Source organism: Carcharhinus amblyrhynchos, chromosome 7 (assembly GCF_965287045.1).
Source record: "Carcharhinus amblyrhynchos chromosome 7, sCarAmb.v2.hapA, whole genome shotgun sequence".
Classification (NCBI taxonomy): domain Eukaryota; kingdom Metazoa; phylum Chordata; class Chondrichthyes; order Carcharhiniformes; family Carcharhinidae; genus Carcharhinus; species Carcharhinus amblyrhynchos.
Window position 1 is genome coordinate 43005776 of NC_137330.1, and position 24247 is coordinate 43030022.

The following is a 24247-nucleotide window of genomic DNA, read 5'->3' on the forward strand; positions in this document are numbered from 1 at the left end:
ACTTAATTGTCTTGAAGCAGTGATGATCAAATAATTTCACAATCACAAATAATTTCCTCCTGATCTTGATTTCTTTCCCTTGAGTAAAAACATGTCTGGTAGGCTGTATTTGAAGGTTAATTTGTCCTACCAGTAGCTGAAAAAAGTTGTACAAATTTTACCATCATTGTTTCGGGTACCAAATGTATGGCCTGATAAACAGGACATACTGTTAGGGGATTTGCGTGCTGTAATTGATGTGCCATTATCTTAATAGCAGACATCCTGAGGTTTCATGCAGTCCTCTTCTCATCACACATCAAATTTGTTTGCAAAAGAAATAGCATGCTGAGAACTTCAACATGTCATAGGCAGCTATGAAGTTGAAGAACACGGTACCTATCTTCCAAGTTTTTTGAATGCAAGTGGTAAGGGCCATTACTTGTTCCCTTATGCAGTTGTCCTTTTGGAAAGTTGCTTGGGTCAATGCTAAAAGTTTATGCTGTAATTGGTGGTATCTGCTGAAAGATGAGGCCTTAATGGAACTTGTATGGGACTGACAGGAGAGAGATTAGATGATAGCTAGTTGCAAGTATGGGGTCTTTTCTGGATTTTGGTATGACAGTGACAGTTGCTGTCCACCATTTCTTTGGAATTGTTTTGGAATGTATAACCATCATGTTAAAACCGGGTCAGCCAGGCAAGAACTCGGGGCCCCAGATGTTCATAAATTCTGACGAAATGTTAGAACAACAAGAACGCAACACAGCACAGGAAACAGGCCCTTCGGCCCAACGAGCCTGCGCCGCCAACTTAACAATGTGCTTTTCCTCCTCCACCCTTGACCCATGTCTATGCTTATGGTACCCCCATTGGAAACCAGATTAAGGGGAGAATAATTTAGGGACAATTTCTTACACCAATCAGCCTAAGAGCACATCTTTGGGGTGTGGGAGGAAACCGGAGCACCTGGAGGAGACACACACAACCACAGGGAGAATGCGCAAACTCCCACAGACACTGGCCCAAATCTATGTATCTGCACAGCAAACAGTGATAGTCACTGAGCTGTTGCGGTGCCCATCTGCTGGTCCAGTTTTAAGCGTACACAACAACGCGAAGTACTAGGCTGCTCTCGAAACATCCAAGAGCAGCCCATGCACGACCCACCATGTGTATGCCCCTCGTTAGGCAACAAGGTGGACCAACGCACCTGTGGAGTAAAAGATATGTTGTCATATCCTGCTGCCTTGCCAGACTTCAAGTCCTGTGGGGCATTGTTTAATTCTGCAACCTCAAAGGGTACAGGGGTGATGTCTTCGCTACCTCTAACGGTGTTGTCTCAGTTTACCCAAATGTTTCTTTTGGTGTTTTCTGCTCACTGGAAGGGAATAAACTATGACAAGTAGGTGATTGGAGACATCGTGGGGAGTAACTGAGGAACAATTTTGAGTGGTGGCTTTTGGGCTGCTCCAAGGTGATGGATGAGGCTTCAGCACTTCCTGCTGGAGTGTGTGAAGTTCAACTCTGCTACGGTTTCCTCCCACTTGATGCAGTGCGCAGCAATGTGGGACTCGATCAGATGGTCTCTGACTTTCAGTGCTCGGTCCTTGTACTTTTATTTCACAATCCTTTATTCTGATTGGTTAAGGAGATACACAATTGCTTGCTGATTCATTCAGGCAGCAAATGCCCAGTTTTTCTCTGTGACATGACTGATGCACGTTTTCAGAAACTTCCACTGCAAAATATCATTGTTAGTGAATGCCATTTGTTTCCTTCTGCAGCAAACTATGATCCATTAATATTAGTGTACTTTGTTTTTCTAGAATAGTTTTTTTAAATATCCCTCCTTAGTTTGGGTGTTATGTCCAAAGATGTAATGGTTAGATGGATTGGTCATGCTGAATTGTCTCTTAATATCCCAAGATGTTGCAGTTGTATAGAACGTTGGTTCGCCCGCATTTGGAGTACTGCGTCCAGTTCTAGTTGCCTTACTACCAGAAGGACGTGGAGACCCTGGAGACAGTGCAGAGGAGGTTTACCAGGATGCTGCCTGGTATGGAAGGACTGAGCTATGAGGAGAGATTGGCAAATTGGGACTGTTCTCCTCGGAAAGGCGGAGAATGAGGGGAGATCTAATAGAGGTGTATAAGATTATGAAGGGTGTAGATAGTGAACAGAGGTAAGCTTTTTCCTAGGTTGGATACAAAAATTACAAGGAGCCACAGGCTTAGGGTGGGGGGGAGAGGTATAATTCAGATGTTAGAGGGAGGTTTTTCACACAGAGGGTAGTGGGGGCCTGGAATGCACTGCCAAGTAAGGTGGTGGAGGCAGGCACGCTAGAGTTGTTTAAGGCTTACTTAGGCCCATGAGCAGACTAGAGATGGAGGGATACAGGAGACTGATCTAAATAAAGATCAAGAGCCTTGGGACGTCCCTGGGAATCAATTGATTCTTACGGACCTTCCAACATGTTGTATGGCTCACTTGTCTTACTTCTGAGCTTCTGGGGATTTTGTAAATGTCTGTCAAAGTTTTGCATGTTTATTGATGTCTTTTTTACTTCACAGGTAATTCGGTCCGCCTTGTTGTCCAACAAGGGGCGTACACACGGTGGGTCGTGCGAGGGCTGCTCTTGGATGTTGCTTCGAGAGTTGCCTAGTGCTTCACGTCGTTAGTGTACGCTTAAACTGGGCCATCTGATGGGCAACACGACAGCTCAGTGACTATCACTGTTTGCTGTGCAGATATGTGGATTTGGGCCAATGTCTGCGGGAGTTTGCACATTCTCCCTGCGACTGTGTGGGTTTTCTCCGGGTGCTCCAGTTTCCTCCCATGCCCCAAAAACGTGCTCTTAGGCTGATTGGTGTAACAAATTATCCCTAAATTAGTCTTCCCTCAATCTTCCCCAGTAGGCGTAGACAAAGGTCATAGGTAGAGGAGGGCACTTATAAAGTTAAAATGGTGGCGCGGGCTTGTTGGGCTGAAGGGCCTGTTTCTCGTGCTGTGTTGTTCTTTGTGCAGGTTAAGGGGATTAGCAGGGTAAATGTGGTTAGGGCGGGGGTGTGGGCTTGGATATGATACTCTGAGAGTTAGTGTGGACTTGATGGGCTGAATGGTCTCTTTTTGCACTGGTAAATCTATGATTTTATATAATTTTCATAGTTTTGTTTATTTCAGGGAAATTTTTAAAATGTTTGCAGTAGCATTTTATTTTGAGTGAATTAAGCGCTGTAGCTTTGAAATTATTGTTTTCTGTGGTTCTGTTGGTGATGCTGATGGTTTAATACTTTGCCATCCAACACTATTTTTATGTCCATGTTTGACAGTCTTTTCTTGCAAAACCTGTTGGTCATAACTTGAAGGTAAATTACCCCAGCAAGTATTCTGTAACAAAAAACTGACAGTCATAAAGAATGGCAAATAAACAACTGGTTTGAAAAAGTGGGAATCTGTGATAATACTTAACATTATGGTTAGTTGCAACAACTGAGAATTGTTTAATACGATTGATCTATGGAATGAGGCTCTGGCAAATTGCATAATGACGTTTATTAGAATTATTTCCAAGTGATTAATTAAAGCTGGTAAACTCAGTTTCAAGATCAGCATAGATAGTTCACCTCAATGTTGTAGAAAGCTAAGACTGGTTTATCCTCTTGATGGTTTAAGTGTCTAAGGAATATATAATTGGCAAAGTTTGAATCCAAACTTCAGTTTTTAAACTAAGAAGATTCCCTGATTTCTAAGGACATTGAGCTAAATTTTCTGGGGACCACTGAAAGGTCTGTTGACCGTGGGTGGGAATTTGCAGTCTTGGGGTGAGTGGGACTGGAAAATCCCACCTGTTGTGTTTGTGCCAGTCCAAAGTGATGTCAGCTGCTTATGATAAGAAATGATCAGCATCGTTATATTCAGGTTAGTGATATGTTTCTGTGGAATTCTGACTGAATTCAATAGCACTATGAACTAATGCAAAGGTATATTTTAAAATTATTTCGGCGGGATTTTCTGAAGAATTTAGATCTTTTTCCCCCATATTTTTAACATTGGGAAAAAAATGGACGTTGTTATCTGTACTTGCATAACCTGAAAATATAGTTGCTTGAGAAGTAATGCTCAGTAATTCCATCCATGCATGTGTGCATTTCATTTCATTTTGTGATGGTTCACCACCACCTTCTCGGGGGATTTAGAGGTGGACAATAAATGATGGCCTTGCTATTGAAGTTCACATCACAGGAATTAATATTGAAAAAAAAGACTGCTGACTGGTTACACCTTTCAAATAAAATAATGCAAGTCCTTTACTTTTTGCTAAGTAAGCTGAAACTTGAGATTTGGAATTTGTGTATGCTGCTCTGTGAATATCTTAATGGAGTTGGCATGGGTGTATTATCTTGTAATAATGTAATTGGCACTTGAAGTTCCAGAATAATTTCACCAAGGGCATAAAGTTCTTACACTTGTAAAGAAATCCATTACTCTGTTACTCATTCAAAAAATACTTTCTGTGATACCAATGTAAATATTCACTTTGGCAAGCTTCCAATTAATCTTGGTTTCTATTATTAAAATAGAACATATGTAAATAGGCTGCATTTAGTGTAAATAAAGTCAGAAAATGTTGGAAATACTCAGCAGGTCAGACAGTATTTGTTGGGAGAGAGAAACAAAGTTAATGTTTTAAACAGATTTTTCAACTGAACTGGAGCTGGGGAAAAAATTTCAGGGATGGTGGGGGAGCTGGCAAGACTAGAAAATAACAAGACATCGAGGCCTGTGATTGGTTAGAGAGCAGAAATGAACTCTTCATGTACCAATAATACTGTTAAGAGGCAGTATCCATGAATGCCAGTTCATGTTATGGCTATTTCTTTGGTTATGCAGAAAATGTTTATGTGGCATGGAGCTTTTGAAGTCACACACCTTTTGGTTATATACATTGAATTTTCACTTTTGAACTTGGAGAAATGTTCATTTGGTAATTGCATTAACAATGATCTTTTGCAAATCACTAAATATTTTACTTGTATATTTTATAAACAGTATTCCACAAGTTGACAATCTTGCCAATGTTGCAGCAAATTTTTCACTTCTGTGCTCCTGGTTTGCAGTAAGAGTCATATCAAGAGACTTGGGCCGGAACTTGAGCCCAGACTCTCCATGCATAGGATTGCCAGTGGGCATGAAAAATCTGGACCAAACTGGAAATCACGATTCTCGCTGATGAGATTTCTGATTTTCCCATGCGTCAGTGGCAACATAATCAGGTTCATGCCCATAATGAGTGTGTACGTAATTTTAATTGGGCCTTCTTGCCAGATGATTTCCCATCACTAAATATTCATATTGGTTTACAACCAATTTAGGCCAGACATAAAGCTGTTGAGGGCAATCCATGGGGACACAGAGCTAAGTATAGCCCCTGGAGTAGAGGGACATGACCAGGCAGTGCCCTGCCACTACCCCCTGGCAATGACATTGTATGTGCCAACCTGTGCTGGGGCAGTGCCAGGGGCACATCCTAGTGGAATCCCCATGGAGGTGGAGTTGTGGTGAGGAGAGCGTGGTCACTGAGGGATTGAAATGCAGGTGATGATCATCTAGGATGGAGGAAATGACGGTGATGATTGTGGGAGGGGAGAAAAGCCTGCATTACTGCCATGTTTTGGGGGGGGGGGGGGGAGTTTATTTTTATTTCTGATTGGGCATGCTTTAACAATGGGACCCTGATTTCTCTGAAGCCGGCTGCCAGTTCTAAGAGTTTCTGACCTACCAAGGTGATGGCAATAACAATGCTAATAATCTTTTTTAGAGGCTCAAAATCTGGGGGAAAAACTGGTCTGTGAAACTGGAGAGTTATAACCATCCCCTCCCCTCAGGGGATGCAGAGGTGGAAATATGCAGGAATTGGGTAATGGGAAAGAGCCAAGATCATCCAGGCAGTGTTGCCGTTTTTGCCTTGGAACTTTCACACATACAAAGTGGCTACAGTCTGCTTCCTGAATATAACTAGAATCAACTATTCAAACCTCTCCTTAGTTCTGCTGTAGCTTGACCCCCCCCCCCCCCCCCCCGCCCCCCTCCAAATAGATAATTAGGTGTGCACAGCATACAGGCACATTCTCGATGTTTTCTAATACTGGAACCACCCTGTTGCACTGAGACTTTCCTCCCCATGCTCTGAAAACTGGATAGCCAGTGACCTTCACTTGTGTCTCTGGTGCACTGGAGTCCCTCAAAATATTGCTAAAACCATGTCCACTACTGCCTTCCCAGTGCTCATAATTCCCATCATTGCCTTTAGTGTTGTAGCTGGGCACTATTTCCAGTTAACGTTAATTCTGTTTCTCACCCCAATGATGCTAAACGTTTCCAGTATTTTCTCTTTTGTTCTGCAATTTCTAGCATCTGCAGTGTTTTGTTTTGGTATTCCCAAGGATGCTGAGCAGTAGATGTTCAACTTGCTGTGAGCAATAGGAAATCTACTTGTGTTATTGCACTTAAGATTGCATTTTTTTTATAACCCATGATTCATTAATGCTCCCCAGGATTGTCACGCATCACAAACTCTTGGTAAAGTCTGAAGTTACATCTAAAGTAATGCTCAGTCACATTAATTTGTCACAGCTGTGAAGTTTACCATTACCTTTCAGTTTTGTATATTGATCAGTGGCAGCTCTGTTACATTTAATGTGATATTGAATGAAAGAATCTGGTTGACATGTTTTTCAATTTTGCTCCAGAAAGCAAGATATTTGTGAACTTGTTCTAAATTTCAAAAGTTTTTTCTTTGTATTATTTCGCCTCCTGACTTATCTGAATGGGAAATAAATAGTTTAATAGCTTGGTCCACTAATTCTAAAGTAAATAAATGGCAATGCCCACATCTATTCTTCAAATAAAACCTCTGCAAGAACATTCTGGTAATTTATTTAATAAACGCTCCGTTCACTTGTTTGTCTTGACATATTTGTAGGATTCCTGTTTGCTATTCCTGTGTTTCATTATGATTTAGTAATATTTTTGATACGTTAGCAGTGCCTTAAATAGCAACTTTTGCCATTAAGTAACAATGTACCATCTGCTATCCAGTCCTCCGATAACTGGTAGTTTCAGTCATTCCATTTTGTCTTGTTAAAACGGTCAAAAGAGCTAAGAGTGAGCAGGGATATTGGTGATTTACTAGTTGCTTGCATATATATTGCATAGAGAGGGTAGAATTGTTTGCATGTTTCCTTGTATGTTACAAGGAAACATGCAAAACTTGAGGGAAGGAACACAGGATGAAAAAGCAAACAACAAAAAGGTAAGTAAGAAAATCAAGAGTATATTGAATATTTGACTTGTATCCTAGAACACAAATAGTGATTTCAGGATGTTTATAAAAAATATCATTGCAACAACATGTTAGAAGAAATACAACTTCCTATAGAGACAAATTTTAATTTGAAGAAGTCACAAAGACACAAGATGTTAGGTCTGTTTTTCTCTCTACTGGAGCTGCCAAACCTGCTAAATTTTTCCAGAGTTTTGTTTTTATTCCTATGGAGCTAAGTTGATAGGAATACTTTTAAGTCTATAGCCCTCATTTTTAGATGATTAGTGTAAGGAAACCTTTGCTAGAACCCTCTGAAAGTTGTCAAAAAATATTAGAGGATGGCACTCAAATCTTATTCACTGAGCAAACACACTTACCTTCTCAAACTGGCTGGGACCTTTAAACTTGCTGTTTTACGGAAGTTGTACAGTGGCACAGTAGTTAGAACTGCTGCCTAACAGTGCCATGGATCTGGATTCAATTCTGACCTAGGGTCACTGTCTATGTGGAATTTGCACATTCTCCTTATGTCTGCGTGGGTTTTGTCCGGGTTCCCTGGTTTCCTTGCACACTTCAAGGATTGGCAATGCTATATTGCCCCTTAGTGTCAGGGGAATTAGCAGGGTAAATATGTGGAGTTGCGAGGATAGGGTCTGGGTGGGATTGTTGTCAATGCAGGCTTGATGGGCTGAATGGCCCCTTCTGCACTGTAGGGATTCTATGAAGTTAGTGTTGTAAAAAGGGGGTATGGCTTCACTTTCCCTGACCCTGCTGCCTTAGAGCCAAAACTGAAAGCCTTGGGAATCTGCTGCTCCATACTTTTCTAATTTTTTTCTGACAGTAAACAATCCTAACCTGGTTATTTTTACCAAATACTATAACTAATCTCTTAGTTCTCATACTTTCTTGTAAATCTTTTTCAAATGTTCTCTAGAGCTGCTTTGTCCGTTATCTATAGTAAGGCAAATGGTATTGTGTAGTATGCTCTTGAGTATGGCCTGACCAGTGTTCCTGCACAAATTTAACATATCATTTTGTTCAATTCCAAAGCTCTCGAAATAGAATCCCTTGTTTAGTTGTTTTATTGACTTGCTGTGTTGCTTTAAATGATTTACTAACCTCTATCCTTGGATCGCATTGCCCTCTACTCCATCCAGTTTCTTATTTTCTGAGTGAATCACATATATCTGAAGTTCGAGTGCAACTTAACTGCCCAGTCAGCAAGTTTTCTAATTTGCCTTGCAGTATGTTACACTTTTCCTCTGTGTCATCCATACCCCCAGTTTGGTATCATCTGTAAAATCTGTTATTGCGTTGCACGTTCCCAAGTCCAAATCATTAATGTAAATTATGAATAGCATTCGACTGAACTGCGTGTAAAACCACTTTCTCCTTCCACCAACCTGAATAACTTCTCTCCCTTCCTTGCTTGCATCTTTGCTTCTTTATAGTGAGTTTGCTATCCATTTAGCTGTTTGTCCTCTGACTTCCTGTGTTCTAACCTTTATATTGAGCCTATAGTGTTGTATCTTATTGAAGACTCTTTGAAAACCCATTTGTATGTCATATTTTGGATTTTATAAATAGGGGCACAGAATACAAGAACAAGAAATTATGCTGAACTTGTACAAGACACTAGTTAGACTTCAGCTGGAATATTGTGTGCTGTTCTGGGTGCCACACTATAGGAAGGATATGAATGCATTGGAGAGAGTACAGAAGAGGTTTACAAGAATTGTTCCAAGGATGAGAAACTTCAGTTATGAGCATAGATTCAAAAGGTTGGGGCTGATCTCCTTGGAGAGAATAAAATAGAGGAGATTGGATAGATTCAAAATCATGATAGAGAGCCGTTCTCACTTGTAAACTGATCAAGAACAAAAGGGCATAGATGTAAAGTGTTTTGCAAAAGAAACAAATGTGATGTGAGAGAACACTTTCACACAACGAGTGGTTTGGACCTGGAATGCAGTGCCTGGAAGTGTGGTGAGATAGTTTCTATTCAATGCCTCCATTGAACCTGTGTGCAGGATACGAGGAAAAGGCATGATGCTCATTTGGAGAGCTGGTGTACGCACACTGGCCCAAGTGGCTTCCTCTTGTGCCATACTGATTCTGTGATATAATGTCCACTGCAAGGCACTTGTTTACTTTTATTTGTCTGTTATCTTTCAAAATTTGTCAGGTTAATTAAGCATGACTTAGTCTTTTTGCTGTCTTTATATACTCTTATCAGTCCTTTGAGTCTATTTCCCATCACTAGATTAAGCCTACTAGTCTGTAGTTCTCAAATTTTTTTCTATCTTATATCTATCTTTATCCCATTCTCTTAGCCTATTTGAGTATGCTTGTGGAGTTTTATCCTCTTTTTCTCAATTTTCCATCTGTTTTCAGTCTTAAACTCAAACTCATTCTTCTTAAACTCATTCTCTAGCAAAATATATCTTGTTACGTTAAACTGAAATGAATAGTTATTCAGTATTGTTGGTTCTTTTATCCTTATCTGTGCATTTATTTTGCTTGTCCTACAGAGGCTATGTCCCAATTTTTGTGTTTCATTTGCTGTTTGTGTATAGAACATTTCAATTTCTTTTTATACTCTTGATTTTGGATTTTCCCTTTGTTTTCCTGAATGTTTTAAAAACTTATCTCAAGTTCTTATTAACTTTTATGACCACCTTTAATATCTAAGCACTTCCTAAATGTCTTTGGATTTAATTTTTCCTTTATTCATCCATGGTGCCTCATTTTCACTTTTCTTTGAAAAATATTTATCTTGAATTCTTTTGATTATCCTTTCCAAGATTTTTTCTCTCCCAATTCTCAAGACTTTCTCCCAGTTTACCCCTCTTGTATTTGCTCTTTAAATTTTTTGATCCCGTAATGATTCTTTCGTTGGATTTCTTTTGTACCAAGCAAGAAAGGAGAGCTACTTTCATGAAAAACTAATCCATTTTTTTCCTTTTGCAGCTTTATTCTATTGATTTATTTGTGAGCTGCCTGCTAGTTACCTCATATTTGCCTCCATTTTCAGTTCATGTTCTGCTGAAACCCTCATTTATATCTTGGTTAACTGTATACCAGACTATATCAATGTATATCTGACCAGCCTCCCATTTCTAACCTTCCTAAACGTTAGATCATCCAAAACTCTGCTCCATGCTCTAACTCAGTCAAAGTGGAAGTCCAGTTCACCAATCACCATGTACTTGCTGACCTACATTTCCTCCCAGATAAGTAACACCTTGATTCTAACATTCTAATCCTTGTTTTTAAATCCTTCCATGACCTCTTCTTTCTCTATCTCTGTAATCTAAAAACATAAGAAATAGGAGCAGGAGTAGGCCGTCTAGCCCTTCGAGCCTGCCCCGCCATTCAACAAGATCGTGGCTGATCTGAAGTGGATCAGTTCCACTTTCCCGCTTTCTCCCCATAACCCTTAATTCCCTTGTCTACCAGAAACTTATCTACCCGTCACTTAAATATATTCAGTGAGGTAGCCTCCACCACTTCAATAGGCAGAGAATTCCAGAGACTCACCACTCTGAGTGAAGAAGTTCCTCCTCAACTTCAATCTAAACTGCCCCCCCCCCCCAATTATTTTGAGGCTGTGCCCTCTAGTTCTGCTATCCTTTCTAAGCGGGAAGAATCTCTCTACCTCTACCCTATCTAGCCCCTTCATTATCTTATATGTCTCTACAAGATCCCCCCTCAGCCTTCTAAACTCTGAGGACAGACCCAGTCTATTCAATTTCTCTTCATAGGCTAACCCCCTCATCTCCCATATCGGCCTAATGAACCTTCTCTGCAGTTCCTCCAAGGCCAATATATCCTTTCGCAAATGCTTCAGCCTTCCAGCTCTCAGGGACATGCACTCCTCCAATTCTTGCCTTTTGAGCATCTCTGATTTTAATAGCTCCATCACTGTTGGTCAGTTGTGCTTTCAGTTACCAAGGTCCTAAAGCCCATTGTCCACACTCCTTTTTTAAGATGCTCCTGCAAACCTCTCCCTTTGAGCTTTTCGTAATCTACGCTAATATCTCCAGACTTGGCTTGGTGCAAAAATAAATTTAATTATGTTCCTGTGAAGTGCCTTGGGATGTTTGCTATGTTCAAGATGCTACATAAATGCTAGTTTTAGTATTACAAATTTCTGCCTTAATTCCCTTCAACTACTTGATGGTCTATAATGCACTCCATAGGGTGATGGATTCCTTGGGTAAAAATTACCAAAATATGGTGAAGTGTCAGGTTCGGACAGAAAATTGCTGTGTTTCTCCCTAGAAACACAGCTAGGTTTCACTCCAGACTGTCAGATGCTTTATGAAAAAAAAGCAGGGTGGTGTGTTTTGCGCCATCATTGTGATGAGGCAGGGCCTGATATAAGAACATAAGAAATAGGAGCAGGAGTAGGCCAACTAGCCCTTCGAGCCTGCCCCGCCATTCAGTAAGATCATGGCTGATCTGTCGTGGCTCAGTTCCACATTCCCGCCCTCTCCCCATAACGCTTAATCCCCTCTCTCATCAAAAACCCATCAACCCGCGTCTTAAAAATATTTAGCGAGGCAGCCTCCACCACTTCAACGGGCAGAGAATTCCAGAGATTCACCACCCTTTGAGTGAAGAAGTTCCTCCTCAACTCTGCTCTAAACCGCCCCCCCTTTATCTTGAGGCTATGCCCCCTAGTCCTACTATCCTTTCTGAGCGGGAAGAGTCTCTCCACCTCTATCCTATCCAACCCATTCATCATCTTATACGTCTCAATGAGATCTCCCCTCATTCTTCTAAACTCTAACGAGTACAAGCCTAGTTTATTCAGCCTCTCCTCATAGCTCAACCCCCTCAACTCCGGCATCAGCCTAGTAAACCTCCTCTGCACTCCCTCCAAGACTAAAATATCCTTGCGTAAGTACGGCGCCCAAAACTGCACACAGTACTCCAGCTGCAGCCTCACCAACGCCCTATACAGCCGCAGCAAGACCTCCCTACTTTCATATTCAATCCCCCTCACGATGAAGGCCAGCATCCCATTCGCCTTCCTGACCACCTGCTGCACCTGCAAGCTGGGTTTTTGCAACTCATGCACAAGGACCCCGAGGTCCCTCTGCACCGTCGCCTGCTGCAGTTTTTCTCCACGTAAGTAATAATCCTTCCTACCATTATTCCCACCAAAGTGGACCACCTCGCACTTGCCAACATTAAATTCCATTTGCCATTTCCTGGCCCATTCGCCCAGCCTATCTAGATCCTTCTGTAGACTCTCCCCACCCTCTGCACAATTTGCCTTTCCACCAATTTTGGTGTCATCAGCAAATTTCAACACCCTGCACTCGGTTCCCTCCTCCAGATCATCTATATAAATGGTAAAAAGCTGAGGCCCCAGCACCGACCCCTGAGGCACTCCACTAGTCACCATCCGCCAATCCGAATAGCACCCATTGACCCCCACTCTCTGCCTCCTATTTGACAACCAGTCCTCTATCCACGCTAACACCCTACCCCCAACTCCATGCCCCCTGACCTTCTGTAATAACCTCTTGTGAGGTATCTTGTCAAACGCCTTCTGAAAATCCAGAAAGACCACATCCACCGGCTCTCCTCTATCCACCGCCCTAGACACATCCTCATAGAACTCCAGTAAATTTGTCAGACACGACTTCCCTTTAAGGAAACCGTGCTGCGTTTGCTCTATCAAGCAGTTCCCCTCAAGATGCCTCGCTATTTCCTCCTTGATGACGGATTCTAACATTTTACCCACAACAGACGTTAAACTAACCGGCCTATAATTCCCCGCCTTTTGCCTGGCACCCTTCTTAAACAACGGCGTAACATTAGCCGTTTTCCAATCTTCCGGCACTTCCCCGGAATCCAGCGACGTCTGGAAAATAACCACCAAGGCATCCACTATCACCTCCGCCATTTCTTTCAGGACCCTCGGATGCATTCCATCCGGTCCTGGGGACTTGTCCACAATCAGCCCCTCCAGTCTGTCGAGCACTACCTCTCTAGTAACAGTAATGTCATCGAGAACCTCCAGTCCTACCACCTTTCCATCTCTAACATCCGGCAAATTATTCACGTCCTCCTCCGTGAAGACCGAAACAAAAAAGTTATTCAAGACTTCCGCCATATCCCCATCCCCTACCACTAAGTCCCCCTTCTCATCCTTTAAGGGACCAACGTTCACCCTAGCCAGCCTCTTCCTTTTTATATATTTATAAAAACTCTTACTATCCTTTTTTATATTAAGCGCTAGCCCAGCTTCATAGTTTCTCCTACCCTCCTTTATCAACTTCTTTGTCAATCTTTGTTGACATTTAAACCTCTCCCAATCCCCTTCTCGCCCACTACTCTTAGCTACTCTAAACGCCTCCGCTTTTAATTTAACACTTTCCTTCACCTCCTTCGTTATCCACGGCTTATTACCTCTCCTCCTACGGTCCTTTTTGACCATCGGAATAAATTTCTGCTGAGCACCAAGAAAGATCTCCTTAAAGATCCTCCACTGCTCCTCAGCAGACCTACCTTCCAACGCGCTCCCCCAGTCCACAGTCGCCAATTCTTCTCTCATCCTACCGTACTCCCTGGCAAGGCTGGCTCCATAGAGATCGGGATGCTGTTTTAAAGGGCATTCCGATCTCAAAGTAAAGTTAAAAGCCCGCCCCACTCAATGGCGCCCCCCCCCCCCAAATTCTTGGTGGTACACCCTCCACTTAATGGAGTTCCCTAGAAGCTCTGCCTCTGGCCCACCCCGGCACTGCCCTCCTGTTATCAAGCCATGCCTTTCATCACCCAGGGGCTATACTAACCTGCCATTATGTTATCTAACTGGGTCATACCAACTTATTCAATCTTGCCTCTGTCTTCACTACATGTTTATTTATCGATCTTGATTTCTAATTAGCCATCTTTACCATATTCAGGTTCTCTCTGCAAATTGTTGCATTCAGTTCGTCCAGATCATTTTAAACTAGCAGTTTGTTATTTCTCCCCACCCACTTCTAGATGTCCCTTATCACGACACTAGAAGGCAGCATGTCATTTGGGATTCTCTATTTTCATTCCAAAGATTTTTTAATCTATTTCTCTAACTATAGCTGCAACCTTTCTCCTCTGCATCTCATCCTCTTGGACTGGCTCCTGCATTAGCTTCCATTCTAGCTATGTTTCTCATCTTTTTTCCTTATCCTCCATAGGTATTAAATAATTTGTGTTCGTTGGCTGTAAGTAGTGTCTGTTGGAGCTCTGTGTTCTCCTTGCCTGGCTGTTTGTCAATCACAATCTCCCTTTCTCTTACCAGTGCTTTCCTTGGTTACTTGTTGTTCTGGAGTAAATTATCAAGTAATTCCTCTTCTTCCTTCCTTTTGTGTCAGACTTTTGCTCTGAGCCACCATGTTTTGAGGCAGAGATATTTCTTGTATATGTGGCAGTCTGGGACAGTCTTGTTTTCTACAAACTTTAGACACGCTGCCTAATCTGCCATATTGATTATTTGTTATCTGAATTCACAGCAATCCCACCAGATTCTGATCTCTCTAGGATCTTGCCAAACTCGTTTGAGCAGATTTCATTACCTGACTGTATAGTTAGAAAGTAACAGACCTTGATCTAATTTGGCTGTTGTATACATATCAGTCTAGAAAATAAACAAAAGCTAGCAAACAGTTTCACAAAAGCTGATGCAGTCCCATGCAATTATTACAGATCCAAACTTTCAGGTGAATGAAGTTTTATGATAAAGACATGAAGTGACATTAAAATTACTGTGGGAGATGCACAGTCCAAACTTAACCTGCAGATATATGCAAAAAGTGATCGCTTTTGCTTTGGTTAAAAAGTACAGTTTGAGGCAGTGGTACTAAAGGATGTTTTGAAGAATGCAGATTTGTTTTCAAAGTAATGAGCTTTGTCTGCAATGAAAATTTGATTGTTCACATTTCCTACTTTATACTCAGCATTTTGGAGCAAACTACAATTTTGCTCTTTAAATTAAAAGAATATTTTTCCTGGAAGAGTTGAGACATTTTTGAATGTGATAAAACAAAAATGATTGTGTAAGCTTTATTGGAGCACAGTGGTTAGCAACATTGCATCACAGCAGGGACCTTGGTTCAGTTCTGGCCTTGGGTAACTGTAGAGTTTGCACATCCTCCCCATGTGTGGCTGCGTGGGTGTCCTTTGGGTGCCCCAGTTTCCTCCTAAGTCTAAAGGTGTGCAGGTTAGGTTGATTGGCCATGCTATATTGCCCCTTAGTGTCAGGGAACTATTGGGGTAAATACATGAGGTTATGGGGAAAGCACCTCGGTGGGATTGTTGTTGGTATAGGCTCGATGGGCTGAATGGCTGCCTTCTGTACCGTCGGAATTCTATGACATATTATATAATAACCTTAGAGTAGAGTTAAAATAAATGAGTTAGTAGCCTTTTGTAAAAATAACAAAAGAGATAAATGTTATTTGTGTACTTTGTTTTCATTTACAGGATGTTATTATTGGTAGCAGTTGACGATTCTTTGAAACCTATTGGGATTTTTTGTTGAAAATGAAAAATCATTCCATATGGCAAACATTAAAATATAAGCAATAATATTGGTTTCCAGCTATTGCCACAGGAGTTCACTTGTACTTGACTGGGGTTTCCAATCTATTATATTGCTACTGTCATATTTCCCCATGGGTGTTGAGCTATTTTCTTAATTACTCCACAGCGATAAGAGGACTTCAGGCATATGTAATGAACAGATATGAAATAGCTAAATTACTGAACATAATTAGACATGTTCAGTTAGCCACAGCCTGACAGTCAGCATCACTCAGCATAGCAGTACACTGGTAATATCCTAAATATGTGGATTTTTGGGTAATTTTTTTAAAGTTAAAGTTACCCCCACTCTTCAGATTTTCACATTCCCACCAACAAAATTGTAGGAATATTCAACAAAGTCAGCGTTCACACCAAGAAACATGTTCCTTATCTCTAAATAGCTCATCAAGCAGTTGGTCTTGAGATAGTTACTCAAATTGCAATCGCAAATCCAGCATTTGTAGGTCATGCTAGAACACTGATGCCCAATGGGCATCAATCATACTTGATAGATTTACAGGCGCAAATTGAGGGATAAACACATCTGCAGAAGTGAATCTAAAACTGTCAGCTCAGGCGAAAGCTCCTCAAATTTGAACCCAACCAACAGGAAGAGAAAGAAAATTGGTTCCTGAAAGCATTTTGTTCTACCCACTAAGGAAAATGCAGGGGAGTTTTCTGAATGTTTATCTTTGCTGTTAGTAGGACTTGTTTATGTAAACTGGCTGCTTATAAATGACTGTGTCCTCCTTTTTCTCTTTTCCAGAGTAAAATCATTGGTGTTGAAAGTCAATACGTTTTAGCAATTTTACTCACCATATTGCTACCTAGTTTTTCACTCATGTCCCTCAGCATGACTTTACACCATAGGATATCAGGCTCTCGATTCTTCTGGGATTTTGTAACTGTCCCTTCTTTATTTCTCCATGGTGCTTTTTCCTGAAGAGTAACTTGGGTTGGTATTGTGTCAGCGTATAAAATTATTGAATGGTGTGGCCTATATGGGTAGAATCACAAGTTTGCATTAACTTTTTCTCATGGCCAATGATTGCTGGAAAACTGCACTTAAATACAGAAAATGCAGAACAATTCTGTCAATATATTAAAGAAAAATGAATGAATAGTTAGGGTGCAGAAATTAAACCATTCTTTGCAGCAGGATCTTCTACCTAAGTAATTACTTCGGATGATATAACCTTGCTTTCTTTCAGCCTATTATTTCTACAACCTTTAATACCACTAATTACCACTTGCTGGCTTGCATTTTTTTCTCTTAGCTTTGAATTTCATTGCGAAATTAAGATGAATAAATATCAAAGAAAATTAAGGCTGCTGCTTGTATTTCTATTTGAAACTCTCCACATTCAGATTATCGGTTTGGAGAGAATCAGAATTTAAAAATGTAAATAATTCATGATATGTGGGTGTCACCTTTGTTGCCCATTCCTTATTACCCTTGAACTGAGCAGCTTGCTAGACAATTTCAGAGGACAGTTAAGAGTCACCCACATTGCTACTCTTCTGAAGGCACATGTAGGCCAAACCAGATGAGGACGGCAGATTTCCTTCCCAGAAGGATATTAGGGAACCAGATAGATTTTTACAACAATTGATATTGGAGAAAAGTCATCATAAGGCTTTTAATTGATTTTTATTGAATTCAAATTCCACCACTTCACCGTGTCTTTGGATTACTGTTCCAATGACAACATAACTATGTCATCACTTCCCCAGATGTCCTCTGTACACCTGCTTTGTAGATGTGGTCACATTGTGTTGTGGCAGAAGGAAGGAACTGGATATTTGAAGTCACAGCTGAAAATAATAATCCCTAAATTTACCTGGGCAGTTTGACAGGTATTGTTGGAAGTTGACTCGCACTGCAACTGATTTGCTGAGATCAAGATCCTCCAAATAGTATTCTGAACAGTAACCTAATGATCTGCTTGGGGATGTTGTTTGAAGGATAAATGTGTACCTGGACAGATGTCGGGCTTCATTTAAATAATGCATGTGAATTTGACTTTCATGATTGAGAGTCACCCTAAAAGGAACAGCTAACCATTTAATTCTATTCAATGACAGCTCTGTCCAAAGTCAGGTCCTTGGTTGCACAGTAAGCACTTTGGGATATTTTACTACATTAAAAGTAACATATCAATACAAGTTTCTTTTTTAAGGCTGGATTGTAAATGCCACAACCACCTTGAAAGCTAAACCTAGTCAAAGACAATTAGATTAAGGTGTTGAAATCCATTTTAGCTGGCCAGAAGCCATAATTTGCAATTATGGGATTTCATTGTTTAAATTTCTATCCACTGTCGGCATTATGACATGCCATTGATGGGAATGAGTTTGTAATAAAGTAGCTATGTGGAGAAGGGGAGATCTGTTCTTTGTGGTAAAGACCTGGTTGTTCATAGCTTTTGTTTTGGGGGGTGGGTGAGGGGGTATGCAGGCAAATTTAAGTAGCTCATGATTGTTTCATATTATCTATCTTTAAATAAGTTACAGTACAAGAAGGGGGTGATACAATACTGAAAACGGCCTTCATCTAAGTGTACAAAACTAGCTGCATTTAGTTAAAAGTTCTGAACAGCAACAAAGGCATTCGGTGAACTAAAAAGAAATCTTTCTTGACGATGCTAGGTTTGAAGCCCAAAAGCATCTAAACACCAGACCAATTTGGTGCACATTTCCTCTCTACACCCATATTTTGGACATTATTTGCAGGTAATAGAGAGAAAAGTCTGTATTTGTATTTTGCTTTAAGAATTCACTGCATTGATTGACTTTGAATAATTGACTTTGTTTTTCAGTGCTATGTTAAGGTAGTATTATCGGCAAATTTTAGAAACTGGGAGAATTTGTCTCTGCTAACTCTGCTAGCTTTTATTAATTTCTCAATCTATTCACTGCTAAAACCATCGTTCTCATCTTGTAATTTACTTTGGTAGGATCTCCATGTTGTGGCCACTCAAAAGCAGTCATTTGATTCTTATACAAAAGCAAAATATTGCTGTTGCTGGAAATTTGAAATAAAAAGAAAAAATACTGGAAATTCTCAACTGGCTCAGGGACAAAACTAACTTTTCAGGCAATGGCATTTCATCAGAACTGGAAAAAGTTGAAGATGTAACTGTTCTAAGTAGGAACAGAGATGGGTAAAGGAGGAAAGGAGAAAGAATAAAAAGAAACATCTCAAACGCAAAGTGGAACAGAAGCAATGAGGGTCTCATCCTTCCATGTGACCAATACAGTTCTCTATTTGAGTTTAAAATTTTATGGTTTATTGTGTCACAAGTAGGCTTACATTAACACTGCAATAAAGTTACTGTGAAAATCCCCTAGTCACCACACTCTGGTGCCTGTTCAGGTACACTCTGGGAGAATTTAGCATGACCAATTCACCTAACCAGCATGTCTTTCGGGCTGTGGGAGGAAATCAGAGTACCTGGAGGAAAACCATGCAAACATGGGAGAACGTGAAACTCTGCACAGACAGTGACACAAGGCTGAAATTGAGCCTGTGTTCCTGGTGCTAAGAGGCAACAGTGTTAACCAGTGCCAACATATAGCTCTTATATAGTTATATTTTACTTTTTAAACAAAGGCAAGCATACAAGAAGAAATAAAGTACATATTGCTTCTGTACTTGATTTTAATTATTTTTGATCATTTTGGAATTATGTGGAATTGTCCATTTTGGTAGAAATAATACAAAAGAAGTTTATCATCTGAATGGTGAGAGATTGCAGAGCTCTGACGTGTCGTAGCACATAAACCAGAAAAGGCTAGTATGCAGGTACTGCGGGTAATCAGGAAAGCTAATAGAATGTATTGTGAAGCTAAAAGGAGGGTGAATTGCATTTGCCATTAACTGGCTAAATGCTAAAAGGGACAGGATTAGGAAAGAAATTTTAACAATTCCTACCAACATGTTGGCTGTGAACAGAAAAGTACTTGTTCAATAATCAGGACTATTTTCATAATTATTGTTCCCCCCTTTCTGTTCAAGTTCAGCAAACATTCCCTAAACTTTATTTTTTACAGCAGGATGCTGGTAACGATGAAGCAAGTTTGAGTGACAGTCAGGCAGAACCGCCAGCAAAACTTAGGCGAAGGAATGCTGATCCAGTTTCTGGTGATCTTTCAAGTGAGCGTGGTCCACATAACAGTGGTCCAGCAGAAGAATGGTGTGGCTCAACAAGGCAATCCAGGTAGGATGAATTTACAGCATCTTTTCCAAGTGATTATGGGAATACATTCAGTGACCATATCAATATTGAAATCATTGTAAGATTTTCTTATTTATGTAATTTTGGAAATTTGTATGGAAAGATCTTTTCAATTTATAATTTGACAGTCCAGCACAGAAGGTAATAAGTTAACACGCCAGCACAGAAGGTGACCTTTTGGTATCTGGTATAAATGGTGCGTACGTTACAAATTCCCCATGAAGTTGAACTCTTAAAATTCCTTCATTATTTTTCATTCCCATATCTTTAAACTTTTAATTGATTCTCAGTTTCAATAACTAATTGAGATAAATAACCTTTGTTAGGAAAATATTTCTCTAGCCTTTCCTTTTATGCTTTTAAGTACTAGTTTTAAGTGGTTAATTCCTTGTTCTTGGATCAGTGGGAATACCATTTCATTATTTGCTTCCTTTAAAATCTTTAGTTGGTTTGAGCACTTAAAAAGTTGATCAGATGCCTTTAAACATCTCTCCTCCAATACATGGAGACCTGCCTTTTTGTTTTGTGTATTATCATAATTTTCATTCTTTTCAGCCTTCATGAGTGAAGCTAGATTTCATGGCTTTTTCATGACTTCTATATCCTTTTTATGAGTTACCTAAAACAGTACATAGTGCCTTCACACCAATGTGAATGGACAGTCCAAGTGGGGAGGAACTAACGGGCCTAAAAGCCTGGTGATATTTAAATCTGTGTAAATGGTGAACATAACTTTCAAAGTCAGGATTCCTTTTGGATTAATGGTGGGGACAATTGATTGGGGATATCCACTGATGGAAAGATCCAAACTGCAAAATATATTTTTCGTAAGTATTTTGTTCTATTTAACTTTTCAGTAATAATGATTGCTACTTTAAAAACATACATACTTGGAATTTATTTCGTAAACCTCAAACATTCACTCCACTAATCTGCTCACTTGTGTCTTCAGTTAAAAGGAAGCGCAGCTGTGCACATACTGTTGACATTGAGTGCCAGTTATAACCATAGCAACTGCAGCTCAGCCTTCTGTGTTAGTGTCACAAACAAATTGTATTTGCACTACACGGCTAACAATTTTTGAAAAAAAGCTCATCCTTATTCTTGAAGCCTAGTTGTGAATTCTATTGCTACACTAACTGCACTCTCATCCCCATCAAAAAAGGAGGTAGACAAAAGGCAGGTAATTATAGGCTGGTTAGCTTAACTTCTGTAGTAGGGAGAATGCTTGAATCTATCATCAAGGAAGAAATAGCGAGACATCTGGATATAAATTGTCCTATTGGTAAGACACAGCATGGGTTCACGAAGGGCAGGTCATGTTTAACTAATTTGATGGAATTCTTTGAGAACATTACATGTGCAGTGGACAGTGGGAACCTGTGGATGTGATGTATCTGGATTTCCATAAGGCATATGACAAGGTTCCGCACCAAAGACTACTACGTAAGATAAAGGTGCACAGTAATGTATTAGCATGGATAGAGGATTGGTGAACTAACAGAAAGCAAAGAGTGGAGGTAAATGGGTGTTTTTCTGGTTGGCAGTCAGTAACTAGTGGTGTGCCTCAGGGATCATGTTGGGATTGCAATTGTTTACAATTTACGTAGATGATTTGGAGTTGGGGACCAAGTGGAGTGTGTCAAAATTCACAGATGACACTAAGATGGGTGGAAGAGCAAAGTGCGCAGAGGAGCAAAGGGATATAGATATTCTAAGTGAGTGGGCGAGGGTCTAGCAGATGGGGTGCAATGTTGATAAATGTGATGTCATCCATTTTGGTAGAAATAACAGCAAAATGGACTATTATTTAAATGGTAAAAGAATTGTAGCATGCTGCTCTGCAGAGGGACCTGGATGCCCTTGTGCAGAAATCTCAAGGAATTGGTTTGCAGGTGCAGCAGGTAATTAAGAAAGCAAATGGAATTTTGTCCTTGATTGCTAGAGGGATGGAGTTTAAAAACAGTGAGGTTATGTGCAGCTGTATAAGGTGCTGGTGAGGCCACACCTGGAGTACTGTGTACAGTTTTGGTCTCCTTACTTGAGAAGGGATATACTGGCACTGGAAGGGCTGCAGAAGAGATTCATTAGGTTGATTCTGGAGTTGAGAGGGTTGGAGAGAGAGAGACTGAATAGACTGGGGCTATACTCATTGGAATTCAGAAGAATGAGGGGAGATCTTACAGAAACATATAAGATAGAAGCAGGGAAGTTGTTTCCACTGGCTGGTGAAACTAGAACAAGGGAAACATGGCCTCAAAATAGGGGAAAGCAGGTTTAGGACTGAGTTGAGGAGGAACTTCTTCACACAAAGGATTGTGAATCTGTGGAATTCCCTGACCTGTGAAGCAGTTGAGGCCACCTCATTGAATGTTTTTAAGGCAAGGATAGATAAATTTCTGAACAGTAAAGGAATTAAGGGTTATGGTGAGCGAGTGAGTAAGTGGAGCTGAGTCCTCAAAAAGATCAGCCATGATCTTATTGAATGGCGGAGCAGGCTCGAGGGGCCAGATGGCCTACTCCTGCTCCTAGTTCTTATGTTCTTATCACTTTAGGATCAAATGAACAATAGTGCTGCTACTAGGGGAAATGTGTATAAGTGTAAATCCACTCCAAACTGGCTCAGAAACTGGAATGTTTGTGTCTTGTGCCTAGTTTGTAAGTAAGATAAAGAGTTGCTGAAATCAGTAGAGAAGAAAAAGATATATTAAGACTGACCTCTGTTTGGAAGTACCTCCTGAGAAATTCACCAGAATTGTCAATGCCCTTGATACCTTACTGGAAACTGAATTAAAATGTATGTAGTTTTTTAAGTACTTCACGGTAATAGATAATGTCCTGAAATCCATTTCAGTGTTACACTTGACATACTATTGCCTAACTTACAAGAAATCCTCCTTTCACATCACAATAACAGTTTTTTTTTATTTTTGACTTCTCCAGGTTAACTACTCATACAGGTGCTTCAATGCAAAATGGTCACAGCAGTTTGGGTAAGTTGCCTATTTTGCAGTGAATGACATTGAAGAAAGTTATGAACAGCTATCTCAAAAAGGAGTAAGTTTCCAGTTTAAGCTGGACTGCTCGAGCTTGAAAACAAGCTGGCCATGAAAGATTGTTTTCTTCAAGGACCAAGCACTGCTGCATAGGAGTTATGCTGATAAATGTACTATCCAGTGTGGAAGCTCCTGTCCATAGTATGAAAATTTAAATAGGTTTTCTTTTTGCAATTGGTGAAACCCTCAATTTTGAAAAATATGGGTGGAATTTTCTGGCCTTGCTCGCCCTGAAACCATAAAATCCTGCCTGAGGTCAACAGATCTTTCCATGGTCTGTCTCTAGCCTATTATGATTCCTGGGGCAGGCAGAACAGGAAAATTCATCCGTATATGTTTGTTAACACTAAAAATTCTTTCCTCAGCCCTGTCCTGTTGCTGGTCATGGTGATTGTAGTTAGGTGCCAATGTATTTGCAGCATCATCACCTTTCAGGTGCCACATTTTATCCAAAATTACAGTGCATAGAGTTTCTCTCTCCTCTAATGCTGCCTGACCTGCTAAGTATTTCTAAACTTTTCTGTTTTTTTTTGTTAGAACTATGTGACTTAATGCTTCTTTCTGTTGTTGAAATAAGAGGAGAAAAATCCAAGAGTAATTAGTGTGTTTGCCTCAAGAACCATCCAGCAGGTTATTATCCACTTCAAGGTGTAGTGAGAGTCAATCACATCTACGGGACTTGAGTCAAGAAGCATGAGTGTCTAGTTTCCTTTGCTGAAGGACATAGTTAATTCTTTATGGCGGTCACAATTTTTTCTGATGCTAGCAGCCACATGATCAAATATTGCTAAATTTTCTTTCACAATTTGCTGTGACATGATTTGAACTCCTAAGCTCCGGATTGCTTGTCTAGCACCATGATAATTTGCATGCATTTGGGAATAAATCCACTGAAAGATTTCTACACAACTTGCAATTCCATGGCACAGTGGTTAGCACTGCTACTTCACATTGCCAGGGACCCAGGTTCAGTTCCAGCCTCAGGTCACTGTCTGTGTGGAGTTCGCACTTTCTCCCCATGTCTGTGTGGGTTTCCTCCCATAGTCCAAAGATGTACAGGCTAG

General features: G+C 40.4%; 1 protein-coding gene across 2 annotated transcripts in view; it reads left to right on the forward strand.

The window, feature by feature from the left end:
• The window catches only part of atad2b (ATPase family AAA domain containing 2B), a 135905-nt gene that overhangs the window by 16734 nt on the left and 94924 nt on the right, over window positions 1-24247 (forward strand). Inside the window, exons 2-3 of one of the 2 annotated variants that reach the window (XM_080192212.1) lie at window positions 19946-20109; window positions 23071-23120. In XM_080192212.1, coding sequence (XP_080048338.1) covers window positions 19946-20109; window positions 23071-23120 — 214 coding nt within the window. Of the gene's footprint in view, window positions 1-19942; window positions 20110-23070; window positions 23121-24247 lie in introns of both variants that reach the window. The other variant, XM_080192211.1, reaches the window with a different exon arrangement.